The 27,488-nt window shown below is 44.3% G+C and overlaps 1 protein-coding gene and 1 pseudogene across 1 annotated transcript; one reads left to right on the top strand and one right to left on the bottom strand.

The window, feature by feature from the left end:
• Positions 1-2,862: 2,862 nt before the first annotated feature.
• Positions 2,863-9,350, top strand: LOC129810823 (lipoprotein lipase-like). The gene is made up of 9 exons (XM_055861751.1): positions 2,863-3,120; positions 5,818-6,014; positions 6,133-6,312; positions 6,460-6,571; positions 6,705-6,938; positions 7,527-7,890; positions 8,137-8,355; positions 8,497-8,592; positions 8,691-9,350. Exons 1-9 carry the CDS (start codon positions 3,024-3,026, stop codon positions 8,710-8,712), a joined length of 1,521 nt encoding a protein of 506 aa, XP_055717726.1. The 5' UTR covers positions 2,863-3,023; the 3' UTR covers positions 8,713-9,350.
• A 901-nt stretch (positions 9,351-10,251) lies between these two features.
• LOC129869328 (disintegrin and metalloproteinase domain-containing protein 10-like) overlaps positions 10,252-27,488 on the bottom strand; it is a 64,855-nt pseudogene continuing 47,618 nt past the window's right edge.

Below are 27,488 nucleotides of genomic sequence, written 5' to 3'. Positions count from 1 at the left end.
ATTCAATCAGATCCACTTTAGCTGAAATCCACATAGTTTTTATGTTGTCAGAGGTGGAACTGTGTTGTCAAATTCCAGGGGCACAACTGGTTTTAGAAGTGGGGGACATAACTTTTTTTAAACATATTTTTTCAGACAGATAAACACTCAAAACAGCCTACCAACCACTCGGAATCGTCCGCATGGTCCTAAAGCACATCGTTGCATCGTTCTGTATCACATTCCAATGATAAAACTGGTGGGGACAAAAATCCAATTTCACAATGTGGGAGGGACTTATCCCCCATCCCCAGTAAAAGTTGCGGCCCTGTCAAATACACAAGCAGCTCCCTGAATCAATGTACACAGCAACAAAATCATAAAACCCACCTATTTCTACAATTTATCTTCTTAAAATGTGATTTTATACCTAACCTTAACTACACTGCTAATCTTGTGCCTAACCATAACCTTAAATTAACACCAAAAAGCAAATTGTTGTTTGTTTTCATGAATTCTTACTATTAGCCAATTTAGACTTTGTGGCTATGGTAACTAGTGGAAACCCGAAATCGCATTAGCCTGTCTAGCCCCGGGGTTCCGCTAGCGGAACTCCTCCCACATTCCACTGAAAAGGCAGAGCGCGAAATTCCCAAAATATTTTTGAGAAATATTTAACTTTCACACATTAACAAGTCCAATACAGCAAATGAAAGATAAACATCTTGTGAATCCAGTCAACATGTCCGATTTTTAAAATGTTTTACAGCGAAAACACCACGTATATTTATGTTAGCTCACCACCAAATACAAAAAAGCACAGACATTTCTTTCACAGCACAGGTAGCTTGCAGAAAACCAACCAAACTAACCAAGAACCAACCAAACTAACCAAGAAACAACTTCATCAGATGACAGTCTTATAACATGTTACACAATAAATAAATGTTTTGTTCGAAAAATGTGCATATTTGAGCTATAAATCAGTTTTACATTGCAGCTACCATCACAGCTATTGTCACAAATAGCACCGAAGCAGAGACCAACGTGGAATACCTAAATACTCATCATAAAACATTTCTGAATAATGCATGGTGTACAGCAAATGAAAGACAAGCATCTTGTGAATCCAGCCAATATTTCAGATTTTTTAAGTGTTTTACAGCGAAAACACAATATAGCATTATATTAGCTTACCACAATAGCCAGAAACACAAGCCATTTACCAGCAGCAAAAGTTAGCGATCGTAACAAACCAGCAAAAGATATATAATTTTTGACTAACCTTGATAAGCTTCATCAGATGACAGTCCTATAACATCAGGTTTTACATACACTTGTGTTTTGTTCGAAAATGTGCATATTTAGAGCTGAAATTAGTGGTTATACATTGTGCTAACGTAGCATCTTTTTCCCAGAATGTACGGATATTTTTCTAAACCTCACCTATTCTGACCAAATAACTATTCATAAACATGACTAAAAACTACATGTTGTATAGGAAATGATAGATACACTAGTGCTTAATGCAATCGCCGTGTTAGAATTCTAAAAATAACTTCATTGCGACATCCAGCTTACGTTATAGCGAGAGCGTGCCCAAAATCTGGGCGCTAACTAATAGTACACATGTTCGACAGATATATGAAATGGCATCATAAAATGGGTCTTACTTTTGATGATTTTCCATCAGAATGTTGTACAAGGGGTCCTTTGTCGGGAACAATCGTTGTTTGGTTTTAGAATGGCCTTTTTCCCTCGCGAATTAGCAAGCAAAACTAGCCAAGTGCCGCTAAGCTCTCCTTCGTGAACAAACGCAGTGAACGGAACACACAAAAACTCCTGGAAAAAATTCAATAATCTGATTAAACTATATTGAAAAAACATACTTTACGATGATATTGTCACATTTATCAAATAAAATCAAAGCCGGAGATATTACACGTCTATAGGGAAAGCTTTTCAGAAGCCAAAGCTGATGTCCATCCCGCGTCATCCTGAACAGAGGAAATTGGGGTCCTGTCATTCCAAGAGGCCTCTTTTCACCATAGAAAGAGCTAGAGACCCCATTTCACCTCTCACAGCCTATTGACATCTAGTGGAAGGCGTATGAAGTGCATGTATAGTCATAAATCTCAAGCAAAATGATAGGGAGGGCCTGGAACAGAGCCTCGATTTGAGATTTTTCACTTTCTGACAGGAAGTTTGCTGCAAAATGAGTTCTGGTTTACTCACAGATATAATTCAAACGGTTTTAGAAACTTGAGAGTGTTTTCTATCCAATAGTAATAATAATATGCATATTGTACGAGCAAGAATAGAGTACGAGACCGTTTCTCTTTAACCTCAACAGGTTAAAGAGAAAACCCATGCAGCCTTGTTTAGAAGTTCAGTCACTGGAATATGAGATGTAATCTACAGCTTGGTTAGGTTGATAGAAATCCTCATTATTTCGTTTAATGATTTTCAATTTGAGGATCATTATTCCTATATAGCCGACAACAATTTCTCATTCTGAACTACTAATGCGAGTGGGATGGGTGTGGCTTCAAGACAATGATCACAGGAGCAGCTGCTCACCGATTTGACAGCTCTAATGCAGTTCCACCCCCGACCGACAAAACATCAGCTTTGTAGGTATCCGCTACGCAGGTTAACTCTTGATCTGATTGAATCCAGGCCTGAGTGTTCTATCTCACACACTGTAAACAAATAACACTAATAACTTGAATACAACTATTATTATTAAAACGTCATTGCCAGTTATCATCGTGATTTCGTATTATAATTTACTTTACCCCCCTTCCTCCCGTGGAAAGGGAAAAGCGACCAATGGGTTTGCGACAGAGGGAGAGGTACTATTTAAGAACTGGGCAGTTCAAGGTGGCTCAGATATCAACACTAGGCGCCAGAGAACGTACGGGAAATATTCTAACCGGTGGAAAATTGTCACGGTTTTACGTTACATTTTTTTCCCCTCTGTGCTGAGATTGCAGACTTTTACATACATTTCCCCAAAATACGAATTATTAGACTGCAAAGAAATGAAAGGGTTGCAAGTGCATTGTCTTTACTTTCTTGTGTTAAATGCAGTATTTTATGTGGCGTCTTTGGAAGAGGGGGACTCCATTTCTACACTTGGTGAGTAGCCAATATTGAGGAAAAATACGTTTCAACCTTGTTTTGCAGTCCTGATTCAATAACATTTAATTTGTGCTGCTTAAGTGAAATATTCTCTGAAGAATTTAATCTCTCATAATTAATTAATGTAGTTGACAGCCTACAGATACTGTCACTTATCTAATAAGGCTACTATATACATTTTCAGGAGGTGTTATAATAGACTACTAATGAGTTTGATGACTTAGATAAATAGTTTGTATAGGACATGATGACAAGTATAAGGCTGAAAGCCCATTCATACACTGAGTAATGTTACCATAGGGATTGAAAAAACGTTATGTGTTCTAGTGTTGATACATAACAATATACAAAATTGATAGGCTACATAATCTCAAATATACAGTACCAGTCAAAGGTTGGACACACATACTTATTCAAGGGTTTTTCTTTATTTTTACTATTTTTTTTACATTGTAGACCTCAACTATGAAATAACACATATGGAGTCATGTGTTAAACAAATCAACATATATAGTTTAGATTCTTCAAAGTAGCAACCCTTTGCCTTGACAGCTTTGCACAGTCTTGGCATTCTCTCAACCAGCTTCACCTGGAATGCTTTTCCAACAGTCTCACATATGCTGAGCACATGGCTGCTTTTCCTTCACTCTGCAGTCATACTCATCCCAAACCATCTCAATTGGGTTGAGGTCAGGTGATTGTGGAGGCCAGGTCATCTGATGAAGCACTCCATCACTCTCCTTCTTGGTCAAATAGCCCTTACACAGCCTGGAAGTGTGTTGGGTCATTGTCCTGTTGAAAAACAAATGATAGTCCCACTAAGCGCAAACTAGATGGGATGGTGTATCGCTGCAGAATGCTGTGGTAGCCATGCTGGTTAAGTGTGCCTTGAATTCTAAATAAACCCCTGACAATGTCACCAGCAAAGCACCATCACACCTCCATGCTTCACGGTGGGAACCACACATCAGAGATCATCTGTTCACCTACTCTGTGTCTCACGAAGAGATGGCGGTTGGAACCAAAAATCAAACAGTTGGACTAATTAGACAAAAGGACAGATTTCCACCGGTCTAATGTCCATTGCTCATGTTTCTTGGCTCAAGCAAGTCTCTTCTTAATATTGGTGTCCGTTAGTAGTGTTTTTTTGCAGCAATTTGACCACGAAGGCCTGATTCACGTAGTCTCCTCTGAACAGTTGATAATGAGATGTCTGTTACTTGAACTCTGAAGCATTTATTTGGCCTGCAATTTCTGAGGCTGTTAACTCTAATAAACTTATCTTCTGCAGCAGAGGTAACTCTGGGTCTTCCTTTCCTGTGGCGGTCCTCATGAGAGCCAGTTTCATCATAGCGCTTGATGGTTTTTGCGACTGCACTTGAAGAAACTTTGAAAGTTCTTAATTTTCTGCATTGACTGACCTTCATGTCTTAAAGTAATGATGCACTGTTTCTCTTTGCTTATTTGAGCTGTTCTTGCCGTAATATGGACTTAGTTTTTTTACCAAATAGAGCTATCTTGTCACAACACAACTGATTGGCTCAAACACATTAAGAAGGAAAGAAATTCCACAAATTAACTTTTAACAAAGCACACCTGTTAATTGAAATGCATTCCAGGTGACTACCTCATGAAGCTGGTTGAGAGAATGCCAAGTGTGCAAAGCTGTCAAGGCAAAGTGTGGCTACTTTGAATAATCAGAAATATAAATGATAGTTTAAAAAATAAATTGTTTACTGCATGATTCCATATGTTATTTCATCGTTGTCTTCCACTATTATTCTATAACGTAGAAAATAGTTTCAAAAATAAAGAACCTTGAATGAGTAGGTGTCCAAACTTTTGACTGGTACTGTATGTAACAGTTTAACTTTATGTCCGTCCCCTCGCGCGAACCAGGGACCCTCTGCACATATCAACAACAGTCACCCACGAAGCATCGTTACCCATCGCTCCACAAAAGCCGCGGCCCTTGCAGAGCAAGGGGAACCACTACTTCAAGGTCTCAAAGCGAGTGATGTAACTGATTGAAACGCTATTAGCGCGCACCACCGCTAACTAGCTAGCCATTTCACATCCGTTACATGTACATGTATTTTTCCCCCTTAAAAAAAATACAAAATTATAGGTTGTCTTCGGCAATGCTGAAGTAGGACGTAGATGTAGTCAGTTGATGCATATGAATACTTAGTATATTGTTTATTTTAATTATTAGAAATATAATATATTTATTGTGTCTGCTTTAACCTTCATGGAATATGCAACCTCCATTCAGTGCAGTAGCCTTGGCTGAGGAGTCAGCTGACCCACTGGGAACACAGCTACTTTGAAACCCTTTGAGATTTTTCAGAGCTAGAGGGACAAAGCTGGGAAAAGCTGTGGTGTCTATAGGGTCTGTCTGACCGACTGAACCCTAGTAGCCAGGGCCTGATTAATACAGGGGCTGAAACCCCGGGGCCCATGTCCCGGAAATGTATATGATTTGTTCATCTGGCCGCCTTGCTAGTAGCCCCCCAGGCACTGAGGGGCCTGTGCAGTCAGAAGTTCCCACCAATGTGGTTAAAGATTAGAAACAGCATAGATGGCTCTAAAGCTTCCATTCTCTTTACTGCAATGGTATCTTCAAACATTTAGTAATGACTTTTCCAAAATGTCTAAAGCAGATGTTTTGTGTTTACATTACATTATTCTCAGATAATTTCATGGACAACTTCAAGGACTTGATCCGAAACAACGATGCCACCCCTCATGCCTACACCAAATTCTCCCTCCGGAAGCCTTTGATGCCGGAAGATGACATCTGCTACATCATCCCCGGCAACCCGGAATCTCTCAAAGAATGCACTTTCAACAGCACATCCAAAACCTTCCTGGTGATCCACGGCTGGACAGTAAGCCCCTCCAATCTGTAGCAGCATGTCTGTGACATTAAATCCTTAACAACTATTGCTCATGGACTTGGATTACCCCGTCAATAACACCATTCGTTCTTTCCATCTGCCTCAACAGGTGAGCGGCTTGTTTGAGAGCTGGGTGGCCAAGCTGGTTTCGGCGCTGTACAAGAGAGAGCAGGAAGCCAATGTGATCGTGGTGGACTGGCTGTACACAGCCCAGAACCACTATCCAGTAGCTGCCCAGAACACCAAGATGGTGGGACAGGAGATTGCTCGCTTCATTGACTGGCTGGAGGTTTGTATGATGACTCAACATCTAAGACACTGCACTGTTTCTCAGATAAAATCATGAATAACATATTCTAAACAAAAGGTATAAAGAGTTACTGTACATTGTTTCCATGGCAAGGAACTTGACACTTTACTCCAATATGTTTCCAAGGAGGCAACAAACATCCCTCTTGAAAACCTCCATCTCATTGGCTACAGTCTGGGTGCTCATGTTGCAGGATTTGCTGGGAGCCACGCCTCCAATAAAGTGGGCAGAATAACTGGTAATTATGTCTTACAGAGAAACATAGACAAGATGATAGCTAATCATTGATTGGCTCTTTGGCCTGTACCAACTTTAATTCATTGGTCTTTGGCTTGTCCCACTCCTCACTGATTGCTCCTTTCTCTTTACAGGTCTTGACCCAGCTGGTCCAGACTTTGAGGGGGAGCACGCTCACCGCCGCCTGTCCCCAGATGATGCCCACTTTGTGGATGTTCTACACACGTTCACGCGGGGCTCTCTGGGCTTAAGCATCGGCATCCAGCAGCCTGTAGGCCATGTGGACATCTACCCCAATGGAGGCAGCTTCCAGCCAGGCTGCAATCTGCAAAGCCCTCTGGAAACAATATCCAAACTTGGCCTCTTTGGTGAGAATCACATCTTGATATTTTAGTGTCATTCTATATAATTGGTTAAATATTCGACATAACATTCACAATCACTTTCCCCACAATGACTCTATTGTCAATCTGGTTACTGCGTTATCATTGGCTAAATCAGACATGTAATTGTCAGCTTGTAACTTATTGGAAGATGGTAAGGCTTGTGAACAAGGAACAATAGGCTGGCGAAGTCAGTACAACCTGACGTACATCATGACATCAGTTGCCGTAACTGTGCAGCTAGTCACTAATCTGTCTTTACGATGAACATTGTCGCCATCAGCCTGACAAAGGCCTATTCATGCCTGTTAAAAACAGAGGACCGCAAACATCACGACTAGAGAAAATCCCTTCAGAAGGTCATCAACAATATCACTCCTATTGTAGCTCCCCAAAATGAAGGTTGATAACTCTATCTATAATGGTAATGTTAGGGAATGGAACTTTCTCAGGATTAGTGATATACTACTAGATGCATCTACTTATCATTTGATTGCCTGTCCTCCAATTGAGAACCTCAACTCAGGTTTTTAATGTGGACCAGTGATGCAACTATCCCCTTTATGTTCCTAGCTATCAATGATGTTCCCAGGTGTTCCCACGAGCGCTCCATCCACCTGTTCATCGACTCCCTGGTCAATGAGCAGGAGGCCAGCATGGCGTACCGCTGCGGGAGCGACGATATGTTCGACCGCGGAATGTGCCTCAGCTGCCGCAAGAACCACTGTAACACCGTGGGCTACGATATCAGCAAGGTTCGCAAGACACGTAGCGTCAAACTGTACACCAAGACCAGGGCCTCCATGCCGTTCAGAGTTTATCACTACCAGGTGAAGATCCACTTCTCCAGCAAGGTGAACAGGTCTGAGATGGAGCCTTCACTGACAGTCTCCCTGATTGGAACCAAAGGAGAGGTTGAAGACCTCAAACTGACACTGTGAGTACCTGGTCCAACAAGCGGTTAAACCATACAACAAAGCACATGCTAGTACATCAACATAAGGCACCTGACACCATTTCTCATGTTTATGATAACATTAATCTTTATGGTCTATAGTTAAAGTTCTAGTGCTACTGTGGTCTGTGCTTAGACTTGACACCTTCACTCAAAGGTCAATTATTTGTTCTTGTGAAGTGAGTTGACAATAATCAGTTGAGCCTCTATGCTCTTTCTCATTGGCAGAAAGGAGAAGATAACAACCAATAAGACCCATTCCTTCCTGCTGGTAGCGGAGAAAGACATTGGTGACCTCCTGATGGTGAAGTTTAAGTGGGAGGAGTCTACTAGCTGGTCTGCCTCATTCAAGCTCAACATGGTGTCTTCCTGGTGGTCGGGTGACTCTGCAGAGTCTGAAGTGGAGGTCCACAAAATACGCATCAGAGTCGGGGAGACGCAAAAAAAGTTAGTTTTAAGAGGCCTAATTTCTTTAAAATCATGAAATGGAGACAATTTTCATCCATACAAACATCAGAAATATAATAGTTTTGAAAGAGTGCAAAACAATTATTTATTAGTTTTTTTTAATTTGCTATTCTTTTCCAGGATGGTGTTCTGCATTAAAGATCCTCATGCTCTGAGCTTACAACAGGAAGTTACGTTTGTAAAATGCAAGGACGAATGGAGGAAAACTTCAAAAAGGTATTTTCTTTTGATCTAATCAACCATTTCCCCCCCCTGAATTATTGCCAGTCAGGGATCCATTGATTAGACAAATATTAACCCTGTTTGTTTTACAGAGTGAACCTGGGGAACCACTGAATGTACGGAGCAACAGACGAATGTCCTCCTTCCGCAGCTCTTAGAGTAATTATTTATACAGCTGTAATTTATTTTGTCTTTCAAACTATACAAAGACATTATCACATTGTGTCCAGAACTAGAAATGTGTGTTATTTAAAAATGTATGTGAAGTCTCTTTTTTGTTGTTGTTTGTTTGTAAGCACTGCTTTTGTGGGGCATCAACTACGGTGTGGTGCTAAAGGATAGTAAATGCCATCATCTTTGCTGATTTTCTGGCAACCCCAAAGAGATGGATCTTATACAAAGTCTTTGGTGCCTCTGATTGACAGAGCTCCATTGACAGGCTGAGTAGAGGCCTCGAGGTACCTGCAGTTCAAACCTCATGTGTTTCCTTAATTTATGCTTAAAGCATTCACCATTGTCGTCCTCAATACTATGTGATTGTAGGATCGGACTCAGTGTGCCTTAAAATAACTTGTCTTAACCTACTGTATGTTTCTTTTGTTAATGGTGTACATTATATTTTTTTATAGTGAGTTGTTTCTTTTACCTGGTCTTTGAGACAGTAATATTCATGAGGTCTGAAATGCACATTATTCCGAGAACTTTGAATTTAGTCAAGCACTTGAGCAATAATGCAATGGCTGCTATTTTTACATAGTGCTGGTTTCAAATTAATATACTGAGGCCTTTGCAGCAAAATACAGTGCATATCAGTGAACCATATTTGTAGTTATTACAATGTTATAGTTTATAGATATCTGTATACAATGTTATAGATATCTGTATACAATTATAGCTTCTTTTTTTTTTCAATGATTCATATGGAACTATTACCTCTAGCAAGTGCTTATGTGATGTATTTTGACTAACATATCCGTGGTTGCTGCTAAACTATGACACAAATAATGCTCATTTAGCTGTGTATGCCATATAATTGTGACCAGGTAGCTAAACTCAAAAGTCAGAGTGGTTATTGTGAAGTGTGCTCACATCAGCAATAGAAACATGACAGCCTTCCTCAGTAAACTGTGCACAGTGGACTTTGCATCATAGTTCAAGTTACAGTTAAGAATTGGCTAGTAATAATATCTCATTGTCAGACTATTTTAACACCACTGAGTAGGCTATTTATAACTAATATACATTTAGAGACCGGTATTGTAATCATTGTGACTTATTTCATTTCTGCCTGTTCTATTGAGCCTGTAGAAAAGGTGGTAAACTTTTGCACTGAAAACCAGAGGAAAGGGTTACTAAACCAGTTACTAAGTGCACCATGTGTAAATATCATGTTAGCATATGATTCTATGGTAAAATATTACTAGATATATTTTTTACTGTCTTAACTTTTTAAATGATATCTGTATACTGTATTTACCTGTAAATGTGACCATATACATACTTTAATAAATTGGAACTGCTATTTTGAAGTTGGAGTGTGTTTTAATGGAAACAAGGTTGTAAAATTGTCCAGGATCATGCTTAGGTATACTATAAAATCTGAACCCATCCAAGAAGAGACCAACTCAGCACTGCATTATACACCATCTACATTCCATTTTAGAACATACAGTGCCTTCAAAGTATTCACACCACTTAACTTTTTTACCATTTTGTTGTGTTACAGCCTGAATTTAAAATGGATTACATTTAGATTTGTGTCACTGGCCTACACACAATACCCCATAATGTCGAAGTGGAATTATGTTTTTAGAACATTTCCTAAATAAATTACAAATGAAAAGCCTTAATGTCTTGAGTCAAGAAGTATTCAACCCTTTTGTTATGGCAAGCCTAAATAAGTTCAGGAGTAAATATGTGCTTAACAAGTCACAATAAGTTGAACGGACACACTCTGCGCAATAATAGTGGTTAACATGATTTTTGAATGACCACATCTCTGTAAGGTCCCTCAGTCGAGCAGTGAATTTCAAACACAGATTCAACAAAGACTAGGGAGGTTTTCCAATGCCTCGCAAAGGACAGACATTGAATATCCCTTTGAGCATGGGGAAGTTATTAATTACACTTTGGATGGTGTATCAATACACCCAGCCACTACAAAAAATACAGGTATCCTTCCTAACATGAGGACAATGGTGACTTTAAAACATTTAGAGTTTAATGGCTGTGATAGGAGAAAAATGAGTATGGATCAACAACATACTCCACAAGACTAACCTAAATGACAGAGTGAATAGAAGGAAGATAGCACAGAATACAAATATTCCAAAACATGTATCCTGTTTGCAATTATGCACTAAATAAAACTGCAAAAAATGTGGCAAAGAAATGAACGAGGGATGAATCAGGGATGCAACTTTGGCTTTAGAAGTGGGGGGTTATATATACATACATATATAACATTTATTTTTTGTCGTATAAACACTCCAAACAGCCGGAGGCGTCCGCATGGTCCTAAAGCACACAGTTGCCTCGTTTTGTATCACATTCCAATGATAAAACTGGTGGGGACATGTTCCCCCCATCCCCAGTGAAAGTTGCGCCCCTGTCCTGAATAGAAAGCATTATGTTCGGGGAAAATCCAACACAACACATCACTGAGTATCACTTTTCATATTTTCAGGCATGCTGGTGGCTGCATCATGTTATGGGTATACTTGTCACCAGCAAGGAATAGGGAGTTTTTTTGGATACAAATAAATGGAATAGAGCTAAGCCAGTCTAAATCCTAGAGGAAAACCTGGTTCAGTCTCCTTTCCAACAGAAACTATGAGACAAATTCACCTTTCAGCAGGACAATAACCTAAAACACAATGCCAAATATACACTGGTGTTGCTTACCAAGACGACATTGAATGTTCCTGAATGGCCTAGTTACAGTTTTGACTTAAATCGGCATGAAAATCTATGGCAAGACATGAAAATTGATGCTTAGCAATGATCATCAACCACAATCTTTTATATAATAATAATATGAAAATATTGTGCAATCCAGGTGCGCAAAGTTCTTACAGACCTACCCAGAAAGACTCACAGCTGTAATCTTTGTCAAAAGGGATTCTAACATGTATTGACTCAGGGGTGTGAATATTTATTTAAATGAGATACTTCTGTATTTCATTTTCAATAAATGTGCAAAAATGTAACTTTGTCATTATGGGGTGTTGTGTGTAAATGGGTGAGCAACTAAATGTATTTAATGCATTTTAAATTCAGGTTGTAAGACAACAAAATGTGGCATAAGTCAAGGGGAATGAATACTGTGCTGTCCCTTAGATTCTGATGCCTTTTCATTTGGCTGACCCACCAATATCAAATGGTCTCTTGTTTTTCAGCGGCACTCTCTTTTCAAGCTCCAGTACAATGGCTGATGAACAGCAACAGTTCTGAGTAAAACTGGACTATTCTGCCTGGTGTACCATGTCTGTCTACACAGCTTATTTTAGTCCTCACCTCATCTATATACCTCAGTACTCCAATGGACAGACATACACAATACAGGTGACTAGAGGTAATCATCGTGTCCTTCAAACTGGTTCAAGCTGGTCCATTGTGTCAAATGAGACAATGCCACTATGGTGGAAAACTGGATGATTGTCAAGGATCAAATTAGCCTTCAGGTTCAAATTGCTAAGTGAAGGACACTGATGGAAGGCCATGGGCGGAAGGAAGAATGGTACATTAAGTGCATGAATGGACAGGTGGATGTAAAAAAGAACATCCCACTCGTAGATCAGTGAGGGCAAAACAAACTTGGCAACACCCCCTTTTCCACCACACATGCCACACATGCATTGAGTTATGACGTACTTGTTAACATAGATAGATAGTTGACGGTTATAGTCTTTGTCCTAGTCAGAGACAGAAATGGAGCTACAGGGTGCATTCACACAGACACACGGTGCTGACCATCACTGCAGACAGAGTCATGATGGCCAGGAGAATAGCCTACCAGTGAGCCTGCGGACGACAAGAGCACAACAAGTCAAACATTCGCCCACTCTAGTTCAAGTCTGCTATAGTTAGCTGTTTAATAGCCAAAACACCTCCAATTCCATTTACTTTCATTCACATTGACTTGAGGTGACGTGATCTTTTCTTCAAGAAGCCATTTGCTACAGGATGTTAGTCAGTTAACATTTCAAATGTGACACTGATTTGGATGGAACCAATGGGCATGCATTAGCGGTTCAGCTGTGGTGTGGAAACAGTACTGTTGCCATATTACAGCCTAATAACCTTAACCATAGCTGGCATAGCTCCCAAACCAGTTATGTGTAGTACTGTCCTCGAATCAAAGAAAAGATAAGACATCAACTTTGAGCTGCGGGCCTCCCGAGTGCAGTGCTAGAGGCATCACTACAGCCCGGGTTTGATCCCAGGCTATGTCGCAGCCGGCCACGATCGGGAGAACCATGAGGCAGCTCACAATTGGCCTAGCGTTGTCCGGGTTAGGGGAGGGTTTGGCCTGCCGGGATGTCCTTGTCCCATTGCGCTCTAGTGATTCCTGTGGCAGTCCGGGCGCATGTATGCTGACTTCGGTCACCAGGTGTACAGTGTTTCCTCTGACACTTTGGTGCAGCTGGCTTAAACGGGCAGTGTGTCAAGAAGCAGTGCAAATGTATGGCTCTCGACCTTCGCTTCTCGCGAGTCCGTACGGTAGTTGCAGCGATGGGACAAGACTAACTGCCAATTGGGGAGAAATGAAAAAACGTTTTTTATTTCTTTGAGCTGGAAGGGGGTATGGATGCACAGATACGGACAATAGAAAATCCATTAACACTAAAAAGCCCTGGTCAGAGGGAGTGAACGGTAGATCTAAGCGCAAGTAGGGGCTGGGTTGGGTAGGTCGCTTTCTAAATGTAATGCATTACAGTTACCTGTCCAAAATTGTAATCAGTAATGTAACTTTTGGATTACCCAAACTCAGTAACATAATCTGATTACATTCTGTAAGAGGCATTAGAAGAAGACAAAAATGTATGTTACCAATTGAATGACATCTATTGCAGGATAAATCAATGTTAAAGTTTACATAGCTGGCCATACTGTACATGAATGTTACATTTTACTTTATGGGTTGGTTATGGAGGCTTCATCTAACCCATCGCTTTCTACTTCATATAATAATACGATTAAATTATATCTTTACATCAATAGGCAGCTTATACTTCTTGAATTCAACCATTATTGGGTTCAAATATACAATTAGATTTGTGGAAAGCCATCCACAACAACCACAATCCGTAAGGCGCAAATAGCTAAATGAGAGAGCAGCAGTATGAGTCACATCAATGCACTACGTAAATATCAATAATAAGTGATATCCGTATCACCGTAGACTACACCACTGCTGTCATCCTTACCTCCAAGTATTTATTCAAGTTGGATAATCTTTGGATGCCGACAGCAGTCGGAAGACATAGCTTGGACTGTAGACTACAAAAGCCTATTCCAACTCTTTTCTCGCAATCCATCAAACACATTTGGTGTGCCATCAAAGTGGTCTCTGACTTGTGGTCAGACTCGCTCAGGTGGAACAAACTTAAACTTGTGCCCTTTTTCAATGCTAATTTGAATGTCATTGATAAAAAGTGTCAAAGTTTTTTTTCGCAGACATCCTTTCTGAATTTAAAAGTAATCCTCAAAGTAATCATATAGTTTTTCAAACTCAACCTGACGTGTGACCCAAGTAGCTCTTTTAAATCCCTGTGGGCATTCCTGATTCGCCGCACTTTCAAGCGAGGCCAAAGCTCAAAGCCAACTGAGGCTGGAACATCTGAACGAAGAACATCAAAACAGGAAGCTTTCCATACACACACTGAGCTCAACACGCATCTCAACACACTACATCTTCTAGGATCCTCTGGCCTGTTGTAAATTAACAACCTGAATACATCATAGGGTAGATAGATAGCCGACCCCTATAAAACAAACCTTCATCCACTCAGCCAGGTTGTCAAACTCATCCAGGTCTACCAGGTGGAGGAAGGAGTTCTTCAGCCTGGCGATGGGCCTGTCAGTGTCCAGGATGCCTAGAACACCAGGAACTTGTCGCAGTAGACCTGCTTGGCTGAACACGGCTCCGCGGCAAACAAGGCTACACGCTTACGCTGGAACTGCTTAGTCAGGACAGAGGAAGTGGTGCAGGTCGCAGGCATGTCTAAGGTGAAGAAATCCATTGGAAATACAGGTAAACATTTTGTTAAAGGTGAAAGATTGAGTTTACTGAGGGAAAAAAGCACATGCACACATTGGTAACCAAGCTCCTTATCCTTGTTAAATTCTGCTTTTTCACAGCCCACCACATCAGATGCCCTTTTGGTTGTTAGGGGAAAGACTAAGCAAATGTACACGTTCTTGTTTGTCCCCAAATCATAAACACATTCCCCAGATTTAAGCGCAGCAGGGGAGGAGACGAGGGTGAGGGAGGAGAAGAGGGATTGTGGTTACCTGGCTGCTGGCAGCACGTGGCACTTCCCTTTCTTGGACTCTCCCAGACAGTCACACTGCTCCAGGCTGTAACTCACACACTGTGACTCAAAGTGACAATTCTGAGAAATAGATGGAGAAATGGACAGAGAGAGAAGGATAGGCGAGAGGGAAGGAGGGAGAAAGGGCGAGAGAGAGATGGAGAAAGGGAAAAGGACAGGGGAAGAGGAGGGAAGGATAGTGAGAGAGAGGAAAAGAGGGAGGGTGAAATACAATACAGGAGAGAGGGGAGAGGACATAGAGAGAATGAAAGGAGAACACAAGAAAAAGAACACCAAAGTCTCACAGAAAAAAATGTTTGCTAGACAGTGCCAGACAGGCCTACTCATTCTCACAAATCCTAAACATCCGTGTTCAGTTAACTTGTTCCCTGATCCACGCTGCATCAGAAATGGGTTCTGGCCCAAATCTAATATTTCATGATGTATGCCCCCATAGAGAGCCATACATATGGAATTTACATTGAAATGTTCCCAATCAGAACGACTCTCCAAACTCAGAACCACATGTATCATCTGAAAGGATAAAATAATGGAGGAAATTCACTCAAGATGGCAACCAAGGACAATAGATCCTGTTAAAGTGGATACTGCTGACGTTGGAATGTCATCACATTGAGACAGTGGGTACAATGACTGAAAATGTTGAGTCATTATCTGGCCCTCCATTGAGACACACCCGAGTGCCCAGACTACATACGTTCATGTTGGCCTTGGCTGTAGGCTCAGGGCAGATGAGGGAGAGACCAGAGCACACACTCTCCAGCTGACAGTCCAACTCCTCCTCACATCTGTCCCCTGACAGCTTATGATACTCTCTTGGCCACAGCGCAGTCCCTGACTGGGACTGAGGGGACAGAAGGAAAGAAACAGGTGGGTGGGCAGGCAGAGACAAGTTCATCATATGAGTGTTGTTTACTGTTTTGTTTTGAACGGTATGGAATGGGGTAATTATCCCTTCAGCCACAACCACAACTCTGCTTTGTCAAACATGTTAATCTTCTTATTAAGAGCTCCATGGGAGATGTTATGTAAACTTTGGACAGAAATTAGTAATTACCCATAGAAAGAGATTTAGGACCAGCAAATCACAAAGGGCTTTTTTCATCCTACTAAGCCAAGACTCCTGAACAGCTAATCAAATGGCTACCTGGACTATTTGCATTGTCCCTCCCATTTTTAAGCTGCTGCTACTGTTTATCATCTATGCATAGTCACTTTACCTCTACCTACATGTACATATTACCTTAATTACCTGATTTTTTAAATTATTTTTGTTTACTTCAGTATATTATAGTAAATACTTTCTTAACACTTATTTTTCTTAAAACTGCATTGTTGGTTAAGGGCTTGTAAGTAAGCAGTCACTGTAAGGTCTACACCTGTTGTATTTGGCGCAGGTGACAAATACAATTTGATTTGATTTTGATTTTGATTTGATCCTACAGCAAACTTTTGACCAGAAGTTACCTGCAATGTTGCCAGGTTTCAGGCAACACTGGGTTCCCATGGGTTCCTTGTTCTCTGTGCAGCAGACGTCTGTCTTGTTATTGCCCAGATCACACTCCTCCCCCTCCATGATCTGGTTCCCACAGATTGGCTGATCAATTGCTGACAGGACATGTATACCCACACACATTATCTCATCACCTCCCTGACCAAGGCCCTTCTCCCCCGTTTGCTCTGTTTGGCCTGGCGGCCAGCAATAAGAAGCGTCTTGGTGGTTCCAAACTTCTTCAATTTACGAATGATGGAGGTCACTGTGTTCTTGGGGACCTTCAATGCTGCAGACATTTTTTGGTACCCTTCCCCAGATCTGTGCCTCGACACAATCCTGTCTCGGGAGCTCTACGGACAATTATTTTGACCTCATGGCTTGCTTTTTGCTCTGACATGCACTGTCAACTGAATGACCTTCTATAGACTGTTATATGCCTTTCCAAATCATGTCCAATCAATTGAATTTACCACAAGTGGACTCCAATCAAGACGTAGTAAGATCACAAGGATGATCAATGGAAACAGGATGCACCTGAGCTCAATTTCGAGTCTTATATCAAAGGGTCTGAATACTTTTGTAAATATAGTTTTTCTGTTTTTCATTTTTAATACATTTGCAACCATTTCTAAAAACCTGTTTTCACTTTGTTATTATGTGGTATTGTGAGTAGATTGCTGAAGAAATAATAATATTTAATCAACTTTAGAACAAGGCTGTAACGTAACAAAATGTGGAAAAAGTCAAGGGGTCTGAATACTTTCCAAAGAGGCTGTATGTGAGAATGCTGTTCATTGACTACAGCTCAGCGTTCAACACCATAGTGCCCACAAATCACTAAGGAAAAGACCCTGGGACTAAACACCTCCCTCTCCAACTGAATCCTGGACTTCTTGACAGGCCGCCCCCCAGGTGGTGACGGTAGGCAATAACACATCTGCCACGCTGATCTTCAAAATGGTGGCCCATCAGAGGTGCGTGCTTAGTCCCCTCCTGTACTCCCTGTTCACCCACGACTGCGTGGCTAAGCACAACTCCAACAGCATCATTAAGTTTGCTGAAGACACGACAGTGGTAGGCCTGATCACCGACAACGATGAGACAGCCTATAAGGAGGAGGCCAGAGATCTGTCAGTGTGGTGCCAAGACAACAACCTCTCCCTCAATGTGAGCAAAACAAGGGAGCTGATTGTGGACTACAGGAAAAGGAGGGCCAAACAAACACCCCAGTTAACATCAATGGGGCTGTAGTGGAGCGGGTTGAGAGTTTCAAGTTCCTTGGTGTCCGTGTCACCAACAAACTATCATGGTCCAAACACACCAAGACAGTTGCGAAGAGGACACAACAACATATTTTCCCATTCAGGAGACTGAAAAGATTTGGCATGGGTCCCCAGATCCCCCAAAAGGTTCTACAGCTGCACCATCGAGAGCATCCTGACCGGTTGCATCACCGCCTGGTATGGCAACTGCTCGGCATCCGACCATAAGGCGCTATAGAGGATAGTGTGTACAGCCCAGTACATCACTGGGGCCACGCTTTCTGCAATCCAGGACCTCTATACCAGGCGGTGTCAGAGGAAGACCCAAAAAATCGTCAAAGACTCCAGTCACCCAAGTCATAGACTGTTCTCTCTGCTACTGCACGGCAAGCTGTACCAGATTGCCAAGTCTGGGACCAAAGGCTCCTTAACAGCTTCTACCCCCAAGCCATAAGACTGCTGAACAATTCATCAAGTGACACCCCTCCCCCCACATTGTTTTTACACTGCTGCTACTCACCGTTTACTATCTATGCATAGTCACTTTACCCCTACCTACATGTAAAAATTACCTTGACTAACATGTACCCCCGCACATTGGCTCGGTACCCCTGTATATGGCCTCGTTATTGTTATTTTATTGTGTTACTTTGTATGAAATTTTTTACTTTAGTTATTTAGTCAATATTTTCTTAACTCTATTTCTTGAACTGCATTGTTGGTTAAGGGCTTGTAAGTAAGCGTTTCACTGTAAGGTCTACACCTGTTGTATTCGACGCATGTGACAAATAACATTTGATTAGATTCGATTTTGGATTGATCATGCTACATGTACACAATCAAAACGAATCCTGCATGACAACAAGCCAGGACATGATCTTATCTAACCCTATGTCCTAATGTTTTCCTTTGTAATAGTTAGATATTGTGTGCAATACTGTTCAAATTTCAAGCGATAAGAACACATCTGCCCATAGGGTTCAGGTCCTGCAATGAATTAACACAGAGAGCTGCAACAAGACCTGTACAACAAAAGAGGTAATGTAATCAAATGGCATATAATGACATATCAAACATCAAAAATCTGTGAAATAACAAATAAAAGTACGTGTTGGAACTCCAATGGGGAAAAACAATAACAATAGGCAAGGATGACATTGTCCAGTACTCACAGCGGCACCCAGGCTGTGGCACAGCTCGTGGGCCAGGGTGACCTTAACATGTTGAGGGGGGAGGTATTGGGTGTAGTTCTGCAGCGTGTGTCTTGAACAAATCCCTCCCCAGTTCCCTAAAATATAAGGGAACGTTAAGTAGAGCAAAGGTAAGGTATTAAGTCTTGAGACTATAATTTAGGTGAAAGGGCAATTTGCTTGGCACAATGTGTACAGTAGACAACAACATGCCCTGAACAGTGTTAATAGAGCGGGAGAAACCTCAGCTGCAGTGGGTCGATTAACCTCATGAACGTGTTAGGTGTTAGTGCAGGAGCGGTATATACTGTACTGTAACTCTACTTAGACAGTACCAGTCAAAAGTTTGGAAACACCTACTCATTCAAAGGTTTTTCTTTATTTTTAGTATTTTCTACATTGTAGAATAATAGTGAAGACATCAAAACTATGAAATAACACACATGGAATCATGTAGTAACCAAAAAAGTGTTAAACAAATCCAAATATATTTTATATTTAAAATTCTTCAAAGTAACCACCTTTTGCCTTGATGGCAGCTTTGCACACTCTTAGCATTCTCTCAACCAACTTCACCTGGAATGCTTTTCCAACAGTCTTGAAGGAGTTCCCACATATGCTGAGCACTTGTTGGCTGCTTTTCCTTCACTCTGCGGTCCAACTCATCTCAAACCATCTCAATTGGGTTGAGGTCGGGTGATTATCGAGGCCAGGTCATCTGATGCAGCATTCCATCACTCTCATTCTTGGTCAAATAGCCATTACACAGCCTGGTGTCATTGTCCTGTTGAAAAACAAATGATAGTCCCACTATGCGCAAATCAGATGGGATGGCGTATCGCTGCAGACTGCTGTGGTAGCCATGCTGGTTAAGTGTGCCTTGAATTCTAAATAAGTCACTGACAGTGTCACCAGCAAAGCACCCCCACACCATCACACCCCCTCCTCCATGCTTCACGATGGGAACCACACATGCGGAGATCATCCGTTCACCTACTCTGCGTCTCACAATGACACGGCGGTTGGAACCAAAAATCTAAAATTTGGCACTCATCAGACTAAAGTACAGATTTCCATCGGTCTAATGTCCATTGCTTGTGTTTCTTGACCCAAGCAAGTCTCTTCTTCTTATTGGTGTCCTTTAGTAGTGGTTCTCCTCTGAACAGTTGATGTTGAGATGTGTCTGTTACTTGAACTCTGTGAAGCAGACTGGTAGTGTATATTCTACTTGAATAGCTGTGTTAAAGCGGTCCACCAAACGTCCACCGGGACTTTTTTCCATCCTACACTATATTGTTTGCATTCTAGGTTGCATAAGTGACCACTGTGACCTTGACCCTACCACATCCTTTCACTAAATACTTTTACAAAACAGAGCAATTTCCCCCCGAGTTTTATAGCGGTTGTCCCCAGCCCCCTGCATATTAGTGAAGGTGTGGACAGGCCAGCAGGCAGGCTTAAGTCTCACTGTGGCAGATGAAAGCCTCACAGCCAGTTGGGTCTGTATCGGTGACCACCTTATATAACACTCCTGCACTGCAGGCGACCCCACTGCCACCAGTTACAAACAGATGGCCTTTTTCTCACAGAATACAGTACTGTGACATCATCCCTCAGCTAGGCCCCCACTCATTTCAGAGAGGCCCGTTTTGTGACAGTATGTGGATCATTGAAAAACCTTGGTCATGGATCTGACATGGGCTTTAGGAGTGGGGCAGCGTCCTCTCGCCTTGGCTCAACAAAGGATCAGCTCTGCTTCTCGGGGGGCACTGACAGATACTTATTGATTAGATACATGCGGTAAAGAGATCAATGGAATGCAGACCATTGGGGAAAGAACAAGGACACAGTCATTGGTGCACTTAAAAAAAGATCTGATTTTACAAAGTGGATATATTTGTTAAATCTGTCCAGATTTTTGTGTTCTAACAGGCCCACAATGTGGTTACTAAAATCCGATGTGGATATATTAAGGCTGTTTTTGCGGCATAATATTTAGAAATAGTCCTTTTTGGGGTTAGAAAAAATGTCTGCTAAATACTAACTCCCATTTGTATAAGCTGGTAGCATAGACATTTTTTTAAAGTGTAATGCAGTTGTTTGGGGACGATGACATGAACATGTACTGGGGTTGACATCCATAAACTTACTATACTCAGATTTTTACCCCAACATAGTGTGCAATACACATACAAACAATAGCCTAAATGTAGGCTAATTTTGATGGGGGGGAATGAAGAGATTCTGAGGTTTTGAGTAGAGGGACTACAGCTATGACCAGAAGTAACTTTTCGCAGCAGTTTAGGAGAGAATTTTAGCTAACCCTAACCCTTTTCCTAACCTTAACATAAGTCTCCTAACCTGCCACGTTAGTTATCCTTAACTGCTGCATACATTCTTCTTACCTGGCAATTCCATTGTTTTGGTCGAGTTCGGTTGATCTCTTTACCACATCTATGAATACTGTTCGAAATTCAGGTCATGTGGTCAGGGCATGTGGGGGTGGCATTTAGCCTTTTCTACCTGTCTCAGACAAAGGATATTTGCAATTTATACAAGCAAATAGTGAGGACAGCACGTAATATGTTGTTCCCCAGGAAATAACCGCTACTAGCCTTAAACCTCCGGCTACCACTGCAGAACCACTATAGTCATCATCATCAACACCACCACCACCACCAACAACAACAACAACAACAACAATGAAGGACAATGTCTCATTTGACTACTGTATAAACTTAGCTAATAATAAACAAGGAACAAGGAACTCCCCTCACACACCCCTACCCCCAAGTCTGTCCCTTTCCGGTATTTCAGTCCCATGCCTGATGTGTATGCTTTGGGTAACAGGGCCTGTCCAGCCCATGCAAGTGCTACCTATGTCTTTTATATAACCACTCTGCTGGGTTGGGGAGTAACGGACTGCGTGTAATGGCCAGAAACAAAGAACTTTCTTCTGAAACTCATCAGACTATTCTTGCTCTGAGAAATGAAGCGTATTCCATGCAAGAAATTGCCAAGAAACTGAAGATCTCGTACAACGCTGTGTCCCACTCCCTTCACAGAACAGCGCGAACTGGTCCTAACCAGAATATAAAGAGGAGTGGGAGTGCACAACTGAGCAAGAGAACAAGTACATTAGAGTGTCTAGTTTGAGAAACAGATGCCTCACAAGTCCTCAAATGGCAGCTTCATTAAATAGTACCAGCAAAACTGTCACGTTCCTGACCTGTTTTCTGTTGTGTGGTATGTGTTTAATTGGTCAGGGCGTGAGTTTTGGGTGGGTAGTCTATGTTATGTGTTTTCTATGTTGGGTTAATGGGTTGCCTGGTATGGCTCTCAATTAGAGGCAGGTGTTTGGCGTTTCCTCTAATTGAGAGTCATATTAAGGTAGGTTGTTTCACATTGTTTGTTGTGGGTGGTTGTCTCCTGTGTCAGTGTTTGTCGCGCCACACGGGACTGTCTCGGTTTATGTAGTCTGTTCCTGTTCGTGAGTTCTTCGTTTTTTATGTAAGTTCCATGTCCAGGTCTGTCTACTCCGTTTTGTTATTTTGTTAATTATTCAAGTGTATTTCGTTTCGTGTTTTTTCGTCTTGTTTAATAAATATAATGTCAAGTTACAACGCTGCGTCTTGGTCGAATCACCACTCCTCCTTTTCGTATGAAGAGGAGGAGGAATTCCGTTACAGAACCACCCACGCATCAAGCCTCCAGGGGTGCCAGAGACCTGTACGCACTGTTCCTTCTCCCCGCACTCGCCCTGAAGTGCGTGCCCTCAGCCCGGTACCTCCAGTTCCGATACCACGCACCAGGCCTATAGTGCGCATCGAGAGTCCAGTGTGCCCTGTTCCTGCTCCCCGCACTAGCCTTGAGGTACGTGTCTCCAGTCCGGTACCACCAGTTCCGGCACCACGCACCAGGCCTACTGTGGGTCTCAGCAGGTCGGAGTCGGCTGTCTGCCCAACGCCGCCTGCACTGCTCGTCTGCCCAGCACCGTCTGAGCCATCTGTCTGCCCAGCACCGTCTGAGCCATCTGTCTGCCCAGCGCCGTCTGAGCCATCTGTCTGCCCAGCGCCGTCTGAGCCATCTGTCTGCCCAGCGCCGTCTGAGCCATCTGTCTGCCCAGCGCCGTCTGAGCCATCTGTCTGCCCAGCGCCGTCTGAGCCATCTGTCTGCCCAGCGCCGTCTGAGCCATCTGTCTGCCCAGCGCCGTCTGAGCCATCCGTCTGTCCCGAGCCATTAGAGCCGTCCGTCAGTCAGGGGCCGCTAGAGCCATCCGTCAGTCAGGAGCCGCCAGAGCCGTCCGTCAGTCAGGAGCCGCCAGAGCCGTCCGTCAGTCAGGAGCCGCCAGAGCCGTCCGTCAGTCAGGATCTGCCAGAGCCGCCAGCCAGTCAGGATCCGCCAGAGCCGCCAGCCAGTCAGGATCCGCCAGAGCCGCCAGCCAGTCAGGATCCGCCAGAGCCGCCAGCCAGTCAGGAGCTGCCAGAGCCGCCAGCCAGTCAGGAGCTGCCAGAGCCGCCAGCCAGTCAGGAGCTGCCAGAGCCGCCAGCCAGTCAGGAGCTGCCAGAGCCGCCAGCCAGTCAGGAGCTGCCAGAGCCGCCAGCCAGTCAGGAGCTGCCAGAGCCGCCAGCCAGTCAGGAGCTGCCAGAGCCGCCAGCCAGTCAGGAGCTGCCCTACAGTCATGAGCTGCCCTACAGTCATGAGCTGCCCTACAGTCATGAGCTGCCCTACAGTCATGAGCTGCCCTATAGTCATGTGCTGCCCTACAGTCATGAGCTGCCCTACAGTCGTAAGCTGCCCTACAGTCGTGAGCTGCCCTACAGTCATGAGCTGCCCTACAGTCATGAGCTGCCCTACAGTCATGAGCTGCCCTACAGTCATGAGCTGCCCTACAGTCATGAGCTGCCCTTCAGTCATGAGCTGCCCTCCAGTCATGTGCTGCCACTCAGTCATGTGCTGCCACTCAGTCATGAGCTGCCACTCAGTCATGAGCTGCCACTCAGTCCGGAGCTGCCACTCAGTCCGGAGCTGCCACTCAGTCCGGAGCTGCCACCCAGTCCGGAGCTGCCACCCAGTCCGGAGCTGCCACCCAGTCCGGAGCTGCCATTAGTACAGAGTTGTCCCTCTGTCCGGAGCTACCTCTCTGTCCGGAGCTACCTCTCTGTCCGGAGCTACCTCTCTGTCCGGAGCTACCTCTCTGTCCTGAGCTACCTCTCTGTCCTGAGCTGTCTCCTCTATGTAGGAGGGGCCTTAGTGAGGGTTCCTGGACCATGGTCGGGGGCGAGGGTCGCCACTCAAAGGACGCGAAGGAGAGGGACAAAGACAGTGGTGGAGTGGTGTCCTCGTCCACCGCCGGAGCCGCCACCGCGGACAGATGCCCACCCAGACCCTCCCCTTGAGTTGTAGGGGTGCGCCCGGAGTTCGCACCTTGAGGGGGGGGGGGGTTCTGTCACGTTCCTGACCTGTTTTCTGTTGTGTGGTATGTGTTTAATTGGTCAGAGCGTGAGTTTTGGGTGGGTAGTCTATGTTATGTGTTTTCTATGTTGGGTTAATGGGTTGCCTGGTATGGCTCTCAATTAGAGGCAGGTGTTTGGCGTTTCCTCTAATTGAGAGTCATATTAAGGTAGGTTGTTTCACATTGTTTGTTGTGGGTGGTTGTCTCCTGTGTCAGTTTTTGTCGCGCCACACGGGACTGTCTCGGTTTATGTAGTCTGTTCCTGTTCGTGAGTTCTTCGTTTTTTATGTAAGTTCCATGTCCAGGTCTGTCTACTCCGTTTTGTTATTTTGTTAATTATTCAAGTGTATTTCGTTTCGTGTTTCTTCGTCTTGTTTAATAAATATAATGTCAAGTTACAACGCTGCGTCTTGGTCGAATCACCACTCCTCCTTTTCGTATGAAGAGGAGGAGGAATTCCGTTACAGAACCACCCACGCATCAAGCCTCCAGGGGTGCCAGAGACCTGTACGCACTGTTCCTTCTCCCCGCACTCGCCCTGAAGTGCGTGCCCTCAGCCCGGTACCTCCAGTTCCGATACCACGCACCAGGCCTATAGTGCGCATCGAGAGTCCAGTGTGCCCTGTTCCTGCTCCCCGCACTAGCCTTGAGGTACGTGTCTCCAGTCCGGTACCACCAGTTCCGGCACCACGCACCAGGCCTACTGTGGGTCTCAGCAGGTCGGAGTCGGCTGTCTGCCCAACGCCGCCTGCACTGCTCGTCTGCCCAGCACCGTCTGAGCCATCTGTCTGCCCAGCACCGTCTGAGCCATCTGTCTGCCCAGCGCCGTCTGAGCCATCTGTCTGCCCAGCGCCGTCTGAGCCATCTGTCTGCCCAGCGCCGTCTGAGCCATCTGTCTGCCCAGCGCCGTCTGAGCCATCTGTCTGCCCAGCGCCGTCTGAGCCATCTGTCTGCCCAGCGCCGTCTGAGCCATCCGTCTGTCCCGAGCCATTAGAGCCGTCCGTCAGTCAGGGGCCGCTAGAGCCATCCGTCAGTCAGGAGCCGCCAGAGCCGTCCGTCAGTCAGGAGCCGCCAGAGCCGTCCGTCAGTCAGGAGCCGCCAGAGCCGTCCGTCAGTCAGGATCTGCCAGAGCCGCCAGCCAGTCAGGATCCGCCAGAGCCGCCAGCCAGTCAGGATCTGCCAGAGCCGCCAGCCAGTCAGGAGCTGCCAGAGCCGCCAGCCAGTCAGGAGCTGCCAGAGCCGCCAGCCAGTCAGGAGCTGCCAGAGCCGCCAGCCAGTCAGGAGCTGCCAGAGCCGCCAGCCAGTCAGGAGCTGCCAGAGCCGCCAGCCAGTCAGGAGCTGCCAGAGCCGCCAGCCAGTCAGGAGCTGCCCTACAGTCATGAGCTGCCCTACAGTCATGAGCTGCCCTACAGTCATGAGCTGCCCTATAGTCATGTGCTGCCCTACAGTCATGAGCTGCCCTACAGTCGTAAGCTGCCCTACAGTCGTGAGCTGCCCTACAGTCATGAGCTGCCCTACAGTCATGAGCTGCCCTACAGTCATGAGCTGCCCTACAGTCATGAGCTGCCCTACAGTCATGAGCTGCCCTACAGTCATGAGCTGCCCTTCAGTCATGAGCTGCCCTCCAGTCATGTGCTGCCACTCAGTCATGTGCTGCCACTCAGTCATGAGCTGCCACTCAGTCATGAGCTGCCACTCAGTCCGGAGCTGCCACTCAGTCCGGAGCTGCCACTCAGTCCGGAGCTGCCACCCAGTCCGGAGCTGCCACCCAGTCCGGAGCTGCCACCCAGTCCGGAGCTGCCATTAGTACAGAGTTGTCCCTCTGTCCGGAGCTACCTCTCTGTCCGGAGCTACCTCTCTGTCCGGAGCTACCTCTCTGTCCGGAGCTACCTCTCTGTCCTGAGCTACCTCTCTGTCCTGAGCTGTCTCCTCTATGTAGGAGGGGCCTTAGTGAGGGTTCCTGGACCATGGTCGGGGGCGAGGGTCGCCACTCAAAGGACGCGAAGGAGAGGGACAAAGACAGTGGTGGAGTGGTGTCCTCGTCCACCGCCGGAGCCGCCACCGCGGACAGATGCCCACCCAGACCCTCCCCTTGTGTTGTAGGGGTGCGCCCGGAGTTCGCACCTTGAGGGGGGGGGGGGTTCTGTCACGTTCCTGACCTGTTTTCTGTTGTGTGGTATGTGTTTAATTGGTCAGAGCGTGAGTTTTGGGTGGGTAGTCTATGTTATGTGTTTTCTATGTTGGGTTAATGGGTTGCCTGGTATGGCTCTCAATTAGAGGCAGGTGTTTGGCGTTTCCTCTAATTGAGAGTCATATTAAGGTAGGTTGTTTCACATTGTTTGTTGTGGGTGGTTGTCTCCTGTGTCAGTTTTTGTCGCGCCACACGGGACTGTCTCGGTTTATGTAGTCTGTTCCTGTTCGTGAGTTCTTCGTTTTTTATGTAAGTTCCATGTCCAGGTCTGTCTACTCCGTTTTGTTATTTTGTTAATTATTCAAGTGTATTTCGTTTCGTGTTTTTTCGTCTTGTTTAATAAATATAATGTCAAGTTACAACGCTGCGTCTTGGTCGAATCACCACTCCTCCTTTTCGTATGAAGAGGAGGAGGAATTCCGTTACAAAAACACCAGTCTCAACGTCAACAGTGAAGAGGCGACTCTGGGATGCTGGCCTTCTAGGCAGAGTTCCTCTGTCCAGCGTCTGTGTTCTTTTGCCCATCTTAATCTTTTTATTGGCCAGTCTGAAATATTGCTTTTTCTTTGCAACTCTGCCTAGAAGGCCAGCATCCCGGAGAGACGCCTCTTCACTGTTGACGTTGAGACTGGTGTTTTATGGGTACCATTTAACAAGAATGGAATGGTCTAACATATCAAAAGCATTGGCCAAGTCAAAAAAATAGAAGCACAACATTGCTTAGAATCAAGGGCAATGGT

This window comes from Salvelinus fontinalis, chromosome 14 (assembly GCF_029448725.1).
Source record: "Salvelinus fontinalis isolate EN_2023a chromosome 14, ASM2944872v1, whole genome shotgun sequence".
In the NCBI taxonomy this organism is placed as follows: domain Eukaryota; kingdom Metazoa; phylum Chordata; class Actinopteri; order Salmoniformes; family Salmonidae; genus Salvelinus; species Salvelinus fontinalis.
This window is presented reverse-complemented; position numbering and strand designations above follow the sequence as displayed.

Coding starts and splice junctions, on each gene's coding strand:
- LOC129810823 (XM_055861751.1), top strand. CDS start 3,024: ATGAAAGGGTTGCAAGTGCATTGTCTTTACTTTCTTGTGTTAAATGCA. Junction 6,939..7,526: donor ATCCAAACTTGGCCTCTTTG/GTGAGAATCACA, acceptor TTATGTTCCTAG/CTATCAATGATGTTCCCAGG. Junction 7,891..8,136: donor GAAGACCTCAAACTGACACT/GTGAGTACCTGG, acceptor TCTCATTGGCAG/AAAGGAGAAGATAACAACCA.